General features: G+C 45.4%; 1 protein-coding gene across 1 annotated transcript in view; it reads right to left on the minus strand.

Annotated features, from left to right (window-relative positions):
* NOL6 (nucleolar protein 6) overlaps positions 2218-12411 on the minus strand; it is a 33407-nt gene continuing 23213 nt past the window's right edge. The window contains exons 25-26 of the mRNA XM_021380801.1: positions 3811-3912; positions 2218-2600 (exon numbers count right to left, since the gene is read on the minus strand). Of these exons, the coding sequence (XP_021236476.1) occupies positions 2451-2600; positions 3811-3912 (252 nt within the window). The 3' untranslated portion in view covers positions 2218-2450. The remainder of the gene's footprint in view (positions 2601-3810; positions 3913-12411) is intronic.

Consider the following 12411-nt stretch of genomic DNA (forward strand, 5'->3'; position numbering starts at 1 on the left):
ACTTGCATGAGGGATTGGTTACAAGTGAGTTCACTCATCATCAGCTAACTCGGCATCATTATTTTTATAGGAGGCTAGCCCGGACACTTCCCAGCCCTTTGCTGCGTGCTGCAAACAGCATGTTCTAGCCAAGAACAAAGAGGACAAGGAGTACAGCAGTGTGCTCAAAGGATAGAGGAGCAGAGAGGAGATCCCTAACACAGCAACTTGAAGCTAAGCATAGTTTTACATCTTTCTAGAGGCAAAAAGGGAATGGAATATCAATACAACATCAGACATGGTAACATAAGCTTATGTAAGGGGAGGTGCTGCAGAGCTTCCCTTACAGATTATATATTTCATATATCTCACAAACTGCCCTGACGTGGAGGACAGGGCAGGGAGGACTGCAGAACTATACAGCTGCAGAAGCTATAAGCATCTCTCCAAGGCAGGGAAATAAGCTAGCAAGCAGAAGCACTCTCTTATGTCCCATCCTGTGAGAGCCCCAGGAAAGAAGAGGAGTAGGAACTTCCAGTTGGGGCAGAAGATCTGGAGGAGCTCTGCTTCCTTGCAAGTTAACATGGTCTTCACCACACACCTTTGGGCCTTAAGGAAAAGCACCAACAGATGCAGCAAGAAGCATGCCTCAGCTCGAGACTATTTACCTCTAAAGCATACAGTAAGTGGAAAAGCAAGAGTATGACAGAGCATGGAGGGAAGCAAACTCTGGCACACGCAACCAGTGCAGTAACTTGAGTGCTGTCCAAGTTCTGTTGGCAAATTTACAGGATCACAGTGACAAACGATACATTTGGAACAAAGGTGGATAGGCACAATAAGTAGAAATAATCTGAGTACCCAGGAAGATTAGCCATCACTAAAGGCAGACTGGGCAATACAAACACCTAGAGGGTGATAAAACAAAATAAAGAAGCTTTAGAGATTAATTATAAGCTGCTTCTGAAACCTGATGAAATCACTGCCTGCATCATATTTGCTAATGGATTTGTCATCAGTATCTTAACTACAGGGGTCACAGTAGCAACAGAAAGTGTCACTTTGTTCTCAGATTTGATGCTTGCTTTGTACACTAAGTGCTTCAGGTGTTTTCAGTGTAGGTGTTTCAAAAAGATCTTGTAGGTAGATGAACGAAGGTTTTCACCCACAGCCTCGCTCAGCCACTAGCACAAGGAAGAGAGAAAAATGCTTTCTGAGATTTTAATAGACCAGATATGCCCACACTCGAAAACTGAGGATCCTACACTTAAGTATCTAGGTCCCATATGACACACTGTGCCACCAAACACTGCACCAATGGGCACTAGCTATGCAATATCAACCCAGTATCCCATCTCCGCTGCAGCCTACTTTTAAATGCTTCAGAGAAAGGATGTGGGGGGAAAAAAAAAAGAGAAAAAAGAAAAAAAGCAACCTGTGAATCATCTCCATAAAGGTTCACACTCACTTCCTATAGCTGGAGAGGCTGGTAGGTCTTGAAACAACAGATTTAGCATCCCACCCAAACGCTTCTTTATCAAGCAACAATTCTCTGCAGTTATCAGACTACATAAACATCCACTCGGCTTCCCAAGTTTGATCTATTTTTGGTTTCAGCAATATCTGCTGTCAGCAAGTCAGCTTCCTTTACTCTAAATATGATTCACTTGCACTTCTCTGTTTACTGTGTGTGCTTCCTAAATCAGAAGAGGTAGATGGGACTTGTTCACTCTCTTATTTCTCTTTCCCCATAAGAAGTCCACAGCCAAGAGCTTGGAAGGCACCTCCGGAAATCACCCAATCCAACACCCCCTGCTCCTCAGGGCTCCATCTTTTTTCCTCCTTCATCAGGTATTTATACATATTGGTAAGATCCCCCTGAGCTCCCTTCTCCAGACTGGACAGTCCCAGCTCCTGCAGCTTCCTTGTATAATTCGTACTTCAACTCATTTATTATCTTCACTGCTCTTCCCTGGACCCATCCCAGCATCTTCATCTTGCTTTTACTTGGGAGCCCAGCACTGGACACAGCACTCCAGATGAGTGCCATCAGAGCTGAGCAGAGGGGAATAATCTGCTCAGTTTTCAATGTCTTTAGACTTCCTAGCCATTAGTGTAACAGAAGATGCTATGAACTAGGAAGCTGCCTTCCCATTGCACACACCAGCTAATATTTTAAGGCCTTAATGTTTTCTTATGAACATAGTTTGTTTCCTGTGATAAATAGGAACACTTTCAAAAACTTTATCCCATCTTTATATTTTCTTCAAAATAAAAAGATAATTGCATTCTCAAAAACAATAAGGGTCCCATCACTTTTCTGGACAAGGCATACTAAGATAGAGACAGATACACAGTTCTGGGATTTAAAAAGCCAAAAGCCTTTCCTGGGACTGACTTATAAAACGAAATGGTTCCAGAGTGAACAAAGTCTGCTTCAGGTCAGGTCCTTCTCACACTTCTTAGTGGCCTCAGATAGTCCATTTCTCTGTACGAGCTTCCACTCTTTTGACCAGGCCTTCTCCCAAAACCTCAAAGTCCTCCAGAATTGCCTCTATGTTGGGAACACACACCAGCTCATTGTTCAGAGTTGTCACTGTCCGTCCTTTCATACTGGAAACCTGCAGGGCATAAACAAACATTATACAAATGGCAACACTAGCTCAGAGCTGCTTTACAATCTTTACAAGTCCAAAATAAGAGACACAAAATGCTCTTCTGCCTTGTCACATCCAACCCCTGCCACACCACTACACGACTTCTTGCCACCATCATTGCTCAATGTTAGATGTAATAAAGTGCCCCCAGAACCATAGCCCAAAGACTGCAAGGGACGAAGAGAAACAACTGCCAGAGCATGGTGAAGATGGGAAAAGAGCTCACAGGTACATGGAGAAGTCCGTGTCAACAGAGCGGACGGAGAATGCAAAAGGCCAGGCACTACACCATGACCAAGGCTTAACTGCTGGCTGGGCTCTGCTCTGATGCTGGGTGTCAAGACCTTGAGTTGAAAGTGATCACTAGCTCCACTAGGATGGGGAAAATAATAAAAAATAAAAAAAACACACCTCAGGTCTAATCAAGCTACACTCAACACAGATTCAAGCATCTCCTCTTTTTTCACGACCATAAACAACCAGGTTTCACAACTCCAGCTAGGCTGAATGGCCAATGACCCTAGCCAGGAAGAGGGGAGATAAGTCGCCCAGAGACTAACAGCAGAAGAACCTAGGCTGCCAACTCCAAACTGTGAATCACCAGTTTCTTTGCGTCTTTCCTTCATAGAAAGCAGCATGAATCACTTCAGCACGTCTCACACCTAGTTTAACTACCCTATAGAGATCACCAACCCACACAGTGTGGATGGAATGCATCTCCACGGATTTACAGGACTTGGGCACTTCAAAACTGGACTTGATGCCTTAGCCTCTTGCAGACCAGATATTTCTGTTCTGGGTGCCTCTTAACCATGAGAATGGGACAGCCTGCTTCACACAGCAAACACTTTTAGCAAACAATGCATTGCCCACCTCCCAGAAGGGGACCAGAAAAGAGCACTTGGGACAGCGAGCTCTGTTTTGACATAGTGATCATGGTGCTAGGGCTTGTCTAAGGACGTATGTTCCCCTCTTGACTCTGTTGATGATTGTGGTGAAGCTATGGCCACATCCCTGTCCTGGTTTTACCCTTTCTAAGGCAGGGACAGAAATATTTGTTCTATTTCTCAAAGGGCTTTGGGATTGATAAGAATTATACAGCAACTGCAGGAAAAAGCCCTTCAAGTTTTCAGGGTATGAAGGCAACATGCCTTCAGCAGAATCAAAAACTTACCTTAAAAGGCTGAGGCTGAAAGCTCGACGGTTTCCACAGAACTGCAATCACTTCCCCACCATGCTTGTCATAGAAGAATAAGGCGAGATCACTGAAGGCTTCCTAGGGAGAAGACAAAGAGGTTGTGTCAGATCGCCCACAGTACCTCTGCATGAGCCAGGACCAAGCTGGCAACACTTCCAGTGGAATAACAAGAAGGAAAACAGCATAAGGACAAATCCCAAATGCCTCCTGCTGCCTCTTCTCCCTCTGCCTTGATGTGCAAAGCCTCCAAGTTCTGCATGAGGATCTGACTGCTGACTACCTCTTGCTGTCCCAGAGAGCCACCACTTCCCACAGGTCTGCAAGAGCACTCAGAAAATGGAACCAGATCTAGGAAGTTGCATCCCTTCGGCAGCAACACATTAAAAGCATTTCTCATCACTGTCCCCTTATCAGCTGGATTTGGCACTATCAAGCCTTCCAGTCCTGAGGTCCCATCCCTGTGTTCAATGTATCACAGTACATCAGATGGTATGGAGCAGGTCCTGGCCAGCAGGCAACCTGGACACACACAGAAAATTTCACTACAAGGAAGCAAAGATAAACCCCAGACAAACCAAGGACTTTTCACTGAAGGTAAAAATCTATAGAGCTCTGCAATCTGTGCAAAGTATCAAAAATCCTTCTTCCCCCAGGACACATGTGCTGTCAACACCGAGCATCCCAAAGAATATTTAAAAGCAGAAACCTGCAGTAACTCAAAGCCCCAAGAACAACAAATGTGGCAAGGTGAGAGTCTCCCAAGTAACTACCAATAGGACAAGAGACAATGGCCTCAAGTTGCACCAGAGGAGGTTCCGATTGGACATTAGATAGAATTTCTTCTCAGAAAGAGTGGCTAGGCATTGGAACAGGTTTTCCAGGGAAGTAGTGGAGTCACCATTCCTGGAGGCATCTAAACAAAAGGTAGATGTAGTACTTATAGGCATGGCTTAGCTGGCAATATTGGTGGTAGGCAGATGGCTGGACTAGATGATCCTACAGGTTTTTTCCAACCCTAATGATTCTATGATTCAAATACAATAAATGCTCAATGGAGCTAACCCTTCTCTCCTTGCCCCTTTGTTTCAGCAGCTGTGTCAATGAGTAACCTGTTTTGATGGTGCTCAGCGGGAGAGCTCAGAAGGAGAGCTTGCAAAAAGAGATGATCAAAGCCCACAGCCTTGTTTCCCTCTAGCCCACACAGGCCAGATTCCCAGCCCTGCAAAGAGGCAGAAGATGAGCAATGCAGCAAAATTGAACAAAACCATGTGCAAGCAACTTCAAACCCAAAAGGCTGGCCCAACAGCACAGCACTCAACTTGCTGGTACTTAGAGATATACATCCCAAGCGCAGCTGACCAGAACAGCCAAGAAGCTGTTTCCTGCTACCTGTTCATCTTAATGGAGATTAACATCACACTACAGCTCATGCTTACTTGGCTGAGCAAAGATGACCTCCAGCATCAGTACATGGTAAGTTTCTGCACATGGCCTTGCTAATTTTGAAGCAACCTAACTACAACAAATGCAGTCCATCTGCTCTCTTTAAGTTTTCTCTTGGTGGTCAACAGGATCATAGCAACTGCATCCCTTCAGCTTCCCCAGCTGCACTGCTGTTATGGCCTTACAAATAATTATCTTTGCTGGCATCACTGTATAATGATATTTTCATGCAGATGTGCTTGAAAAAAATCAACAGATGCACATTTGGTAGGCACCTTTTATAGACATGGCAGGATGGCATTAAAAGGAAAAAAAGGTGAATTGAGTTGGTATTACCACTGATCCCTAGAGGTGGGGTGTCATTTTAAGAGTAAGGAGCCAATAAGCAGAGAGGTGCAGTGTTGTCTGCAGCCTCTGGAAGATAATTTATGAGTTTGGATTTGAAGTAGCACAAAGAGGGCAATGTGATTAGGTCAGCAGGCTGGGATGGTCTACAGAGCTGCCAGCCCTCCCCACCCCATGGGATTTTCGTGGAGGCAAGGCTGGTCAGAGCATTAACTGACCAAACCAGCTTGAATAACCACTCTCTAAAAATACACTGAGAAAGAGGCAAACTTGCCCTGGTGTTTCTCACCTGAGACTAATGGGCAATGCTCACAACCCAGTCTGAAAACTGCTTGCTTCCCAGCTGGAAAGCTCCTGGTTAAGGCAAAAAGCAAATGGCAAGAGGGAAGGAAAGCTCAGCAAAGGGCAAATCACTGAGCACACTGACTGCCAACATGCAGGTTCCCTCATCAAAGGGGATCAGAGCATGTGAGAACTTGAAAAAGACCCATTAATCTACCAGGTGAGGTCCCAAGTGCCACATGTTGCTCCCTATAAGAAAGTTGTGGGGGTTTTTTGTTGTTGTTGTTTGTTTTTGTTTTTACAGGCATATCTTGGTGGACAGAAGCCAGGAGCATTTGCAGGAAAGGAACTCTCCCAGGCTCAGCTCATTTCCTGGTAAAACTGTTGCTCTGCCTGATGCTCAGCACCTTTTATATAAATAGGAGGGAGCAGAGGACAGACATTAGAACAACAGTACCCAGCTCAAAACCCCAGCAAAATGCAAGCTCCTGCGCTTGTGCTGCTCCCAGCACTGTCCACATGACAGTACTTCAGGCCAGCTTCACCAAACTGCAGAGATGCAATTCAACTCTTGGAAAACTGCAGCATTAAGAAGATCCGGTGTGCTAGTCACCACATTTCCATTTGTTCAGAGGCTTGAGGAATAAAAGCAAACACAGTTTGCTCCCTTTCCATTTCCCATACTCTATGACCAGTGCCACTGGGCTTGCCCCTGCTTCCAAACACCTTTCTCAAGGGAAAGCTTACCAAAAAACAAAAACAAAACAGAAAATGGTAGGGAACACATCTGAACCCATAGTCCCTTCTCAAGCTGCTCAATCTTTGGTCACAGTTTAGTTTTAACGGCACAGAGAGAGCTTTACCTGCTGAGAAAGATCCCTACCATCAAACCCTACAGCCAGTTTCCTGCTTGCAGAGCTAGGAAGGAGCAGCAGGCTCAGGACTGCATCCAGAGGAGCCTTACCATCTGGGAAAGGGCAAGCAGTGCCTAAAAGATTAGATTAAACTCCCTGCAGTCTGCAAGGAGCTACCTGAGTGGAAAGACTGAAGAGACAAAGAAAGGTGGTGAGTAAAACAATACCCTCATCTAAAATGGGATTATTGAATTAAGCTTTTCAGGCTGAAGCATGGATTTTACAATGAGGTAAGAACTCACACTAGTTAAGCAACTACATTACTGTTGTTTAGAAGCGAGTGGGGATTTTTTTCCAGCTAATCATTTATCCACTCATTTTTTCACTCCTATTTACACCTGGAAATTGGGCTCTCATTGCATCACACCTGTTACAGAAATAGGAGCTGTTTGGGGAGACCTCAGAAATGGGTCTGGCAGTTCTTGCCGGTGCAAGACAGTTCAAAAGGCAAACACATTCATCAACATTTATTTGCTCAGTGCTCAGGACATTTTAAGTGCTCCAAGTTAGACACCTGACAGTATAAAACTATTAAAAGTTACTTACTTCCAGCAAATAACCACACATGTGGTTAACACTTTCAAGTTCTTCTTGGTTTTTTCAGCCCATCCAAACTGTTTTACCTCCTGCTGGCTCACCAGAGCCACATGAGAATCCTGCTACTAGGGATTCATTTTAGTGGAAAACTAGTACGGTAAGAAAGGAGGGAAAAATAAACCACCACCAAGAAAAAAAGAAGTAAAGAAAGAGAAAAAGCAACCCTACGCCTATGATCACCTGGCTATATCAGTAAATATGCCTTGTCCAATGACCCACGAGACAGAATTCTTCAGTTTTTTCCAGTGGAAGAAGTAAGGCATTGCCATGACAGAAATGCAAGCAGAACTACCTCCTGGTCTCACCCAAGCAGAAGGAGCAAATGCTTCAATATGCACCTGCACACTCATGTGCACACTCCTGACCATAGGCACTGTGGTAAGGGTCAGATAGCTGCTTTGCAGCTGTAGGAGCAGAGCATTTCCTGCCACCTCTGTCCCTTTGAGGGCAGACATTCAAACACAAAGATTTACTCCACGCCATAAAAGACAACAGAGCTTTTTCATTTTGTCTTTGCCTATTCTGAAAGATGCTATGAGAAGAGTCACGCTTGTCAGTCAAAACAGTAAGGGAGTAGTCTGACCTGAAACAGTTTCACCAGTTCCAGCTACATCCCATAACCACAGCTTCTACAGTGTATGAGACTCAGAACTTCTAACATCATTAATTCCTTCCTAACAAGCACTAGCAAGGTACACATTCCTACACTGTGGGAGGAATAAAGGAAAGGACTGTAAGTCTTCCAAACAGGTCTTGTCTGAAGATGTAAGAAGTGCAAAACACTGCCTTAAAGGAAAGAATGTTTACTGTAAAGCAGGAAATATACTCCTGCTCATCCATGCAGAAAAAATCTCCTCTGTACAAGATGGGCAGCTCCTTTGCCATGAGCTCTTTGACAGGCAGGTGCAGCCAGAGAAAGCTAAATTTCAATGCTTCATATCCAGTGATCTCTTAAGACCAATGACCTGGTAAAAAGAGAAAAAACAATTCCTTTAACAGCCATTGCAAGTACAGAGATTGACAGGGCTCAGGCAGCTTCACCCAGCTTTCCCTTTGATGACAGAACAGCTCTGAGTCTTTGTGAGGCAGTAAGAGTCTTGGGCTCTGTGAGCTCCCAAGAGCGTGTGGACAGACATGATAACTGCATCCACAGACTCGCTGGATGCAGGCAGAAAGATTTTCTCTTGAAGAACAGAGGACATCCAAGCCACCACCGAGCAAGAGCTGTGCAGACTGATCTTTCCTATGCCACATCCTCAGCAAACTCAGCAGAACTACAGAGGCAGTTCACAGTTCTGCAGCTTGACAACAACCATGACAAAAACCTGTAGTTACAATGGGGATTCACAGGGAAACTTGGCTGAGTTGCTTAAAAACTTAATTGTTTTGCTGAAGAATCCCTGTCACAACGTGACCCTGTGTTTGCTCACCAAAGCGCTCAGGACTGTAGGCACTGGGGAGTATGGTTACAGGTCGAAGCTCCAGGGAAGCCCTCTTTGTGGGGTGTTTGACACCTGCTTTCCTTCAAAAGCATGTCTGCAAAGTCCTTCTCATCTGGACCAACTCCCAGAACAGACCACCATTTCCATCAGATCTGTCCTGGAATTTAAGCATTCACTGTCTGAATGCCATTACTGGCCTTTCATCTTTACTCAGAGTCTCTCAGGCATGAGTGCAACTTGATCAGACCAGTTCCTGCAGCACTTCTCCTTGAAGAAGGAAAAATTAAAGCAGTCAGGACTTAACGCCTCCCCTCCTTTTACTTCTTCCTCTTAGACTGCTTGGGAAAGGCACGCAGCAATCCTCCAGCTCCAGAGCACTTCTCCTTAGCCTGTCCCTTTGATTTGAGAAAAACAGGGCACCCGTCGTCTGCAAACAGTTAGAGAGGGCAGACACGGGTCTCCTGGTTACTGGAGGAAGGACGCTGCCTGCTCCTTGCCCCTTTCAGCTTAATCAACATGTCCAGGCACTTAAAAACCTTTTCCCGTGGCAAGCTCTGAAAAGGACAGATGTTTCCACTCATAAAAGAGAACAAAATCCCACAGAATTACTGCATGGCAAATGTCTCCCTTTGTTGTTATAAATCTACTACAGCGACACTGTCAGACTACTAAACCCTGTTGCTCAATTCTGTGGTTTGTGCTATTAAAGCAAAGCAAATTACTCTGAGTCAAAGCCAGCCACTTCTGTGTCCAAATGCCTTCTCATCCAAAATCCCTTGTAAGGATTCACTGCTGTCACTGAGCTGTTGTCACAGTCCTTTCCAGCATCAGCATCTTGCTGCATTCATATCAGCCCCAGGGCTCCCAGCCACCAGGACAAGGAGGAGCTCAACACTGCTTTGAGCAGTAAAAACCGGGGGAGGAAAAACACAAGGAAAAACACAAAGCTATGACAAAGGCCTTGCTTCTGAGCAACATCAGGACCCTGAGACATGGGGCCGGATGATTTTCGACAGGGTAGTGTCTACCAGCAGCTCCACAAGATGTGCTTGTTGGTGTCTGTACAGTGCAAAATCAGCTTTTGGAGCACTCCGACACAGGTAAGCATTGCTGAGTAATCTGAGAGCAAAGGTGCCCAATAGCAACTCCTTCATGTGCAGCTGTCACCTTTAATTGTTTCAGAAAAAATACCAGATTGCCCAGACAGAGATATTCATCAGCCCCATCAGGTCTGCCTGCTGCTGACCTGGACACTGCAGGAGCCAAGTGAACTGGTACTGCAGGATACCTCCAATAAAATGGCCACAGGGAAACACAGCTTGGTCTTCTGGGAAATCAGTGACCAATTCCTGCTCTGTTCCTCCCAAACACTCTCAAGCTAAAGAACAAGAGATGCTAAATGCATGCTCCTCTTTGGGAACGTAACCCTTCTTCCAGTGATGCAACACAACCTCAGCTTTTATCCACGTTTCTTCACTGAGATGTTAGTATCTTAGGGCCAGCTGTAATTTGTAATCAAAATCAAACCCTACTCCAAGTCTGTTATTACCTACGTAAGTAATAACAGGCAGTAAAAATTCGCTGTTTGGATGCCATATTTGACTGGATCATTTAAGTAGTAATTTTTTATTATTTTTTTTAACATGATAATTAAACTGCTTTCCAAGGAAGTTTCTTCTGCACTGTTCACTCTCTGGAGCCATTGCTGACACCTCCCTGAAGACACCAGGTTGACTAGAAGCACAGAAGAGTACTGTACACTGTAACATGCCCTGATAAGTTTCCTGACAAGTGTTTCCTTGTAAAGCCAGATTTGCTGCAAGCCTATTAAAAGCCTCCTCAAGGAGCCTGCTTTCCCCATCAACTTTTCCAGTAGTCTCCAATTCCTCTTCAAGTAAGAAGTCACCCTTTTGCCAGTTTTCCATAAGAGTCGCTTAGCCCTGGCCTCTCTAAAGACGCAGCAGCTCTGGCCCCGTGCACCTTGGCAGCTGCTGAAAGACTCCACTCAGCTCTAATCCTTCAAGTGCAGGACGGAGACAGATTTCAGGCTTAAGAAACTTCACTTCCTACCCAGATCTATGCCTCCTTGTCCAAGTTTCACGGTGGCAGGTGAAACTAATCACCTGGAGAACAAAAGAGGGGAGCTTGGATTGATATTCCTTCTCAGATCCAGACATCAGTAGAGAGTGAAATAACGAACAGCTCCCAATCACTGGGCTTCCTGCTCCATTTTAGAAGCACTGTACAAAATATTTCTTCCTCTTCTTGCATATCCTGGACTCCCAACAAAATCCTCAATGGCCTCTGCAATCTGAGCTTCCCAACCACCTTTTTTCTTGCAGGCAGGAGACCTCCTACCCAGCATTGGACACCTGCTTTCCTCTCTCCTCCACATCATTCCAGATAAACGAGCAGTGCCACTTGCAAGGACATTAAGGGACAATTACGATGGTTTCCCCAACTTAAAGGCACCTTGATTACATCCCTGTCTTTTTGCTCCTCCCGGACAGCCTCAACCTGCTGTGGGTGACTGAGCATGCACACTGTTGTGTCTGACAGTTCTAGTGAAGCCAAAACATACTCACATGGACAGGGCAGAAAGTGGTACATAATATGGTTGGCAAAAATAAAGCTGTGCCCAGAGTGAGGAAACCTACAAAGAAATCCTTTCAAGTTTTCTTTGGCCATCTCCTAAGCTATCTGGGTTAAGGTGAAGAGGGAGGTTGCATGAGAAGGGCTCAGCATCTTCCAGCTTCAACAAGAGTTTGAGGTGAAGCAGCTCTACAATTCCATCTTTGGACGTGCAGGCCCTTCCTGCATCTCTTCTTGCAGCTGCTGCCACCATCAAGCCTGGCAGCAGCAGTAGTGAAACATGCAGTGTTTGTGCAGGGTTAGACAGCCTGGAGACAAGCAAATGCTGAACCCTGCAGGCCCAGAGGAAATTAGGACACTACCCAAAAGCTGTTTTCTTTTGTGGGCACACTTCCTGCTGTGACATGAGCTTGGAGAGAAACTGATACTGAATCTTCAGGCACGCGAAGCACATGGGAAGGCAAAGCCCTTCCATTGTGTCAGCTGTGGGAGGGGCAAAAGCTCCCCTAAGCCCTCAGACCTGCCAGGAGCTGCAAGAGCACAGCTGAAGTCCCCAGAGCTGACAGCCACCCCCAGAAGAGCACAGCCCAGTTGCTGTGATGAACTCCAGGAAGTAACGTGCACTGCAACAAGGGAAATCCTATTTAGATACTAAGAAACAAATTTTCAGAATACTGGTGACTAAACATCAGAACAAAGGCAGAGGTGGGAAATTTCCAGCTCTGGAGATACTCAGCAATCAACAGGACTAGGATTCTCCAATACCAAAACTCAATCAGCTCTGAGTGGGAAACAGGATTGGAGACCTTTGCAGCACCCTCCTGTCAAAGGTAGCTTATGGTTCTCGTGTTCTAAAACTGCTTACAACACTCACAACACTGGCGTAGGAGATGACAGCCGTTGAAAGTACAGATAACTTTTGAAAACAGGGCATCACAGCCTCACGTCTCCACACACTAACA

The sequence above is a fragment of the Numida meleagris genome, chromosome Z (assembly GCF_002078875.1).
Source record: "Numida meleagris isolate 19003 breed g44 Domestic line chromosome Z, NumMel1.0, whole genome shotgun sequence".
NCBI classification, from domain to species: Eukaryota; Metazoa; Chordata; class Aves; order Galliformes; family Numididae; genus Numida; species Numida meleagris.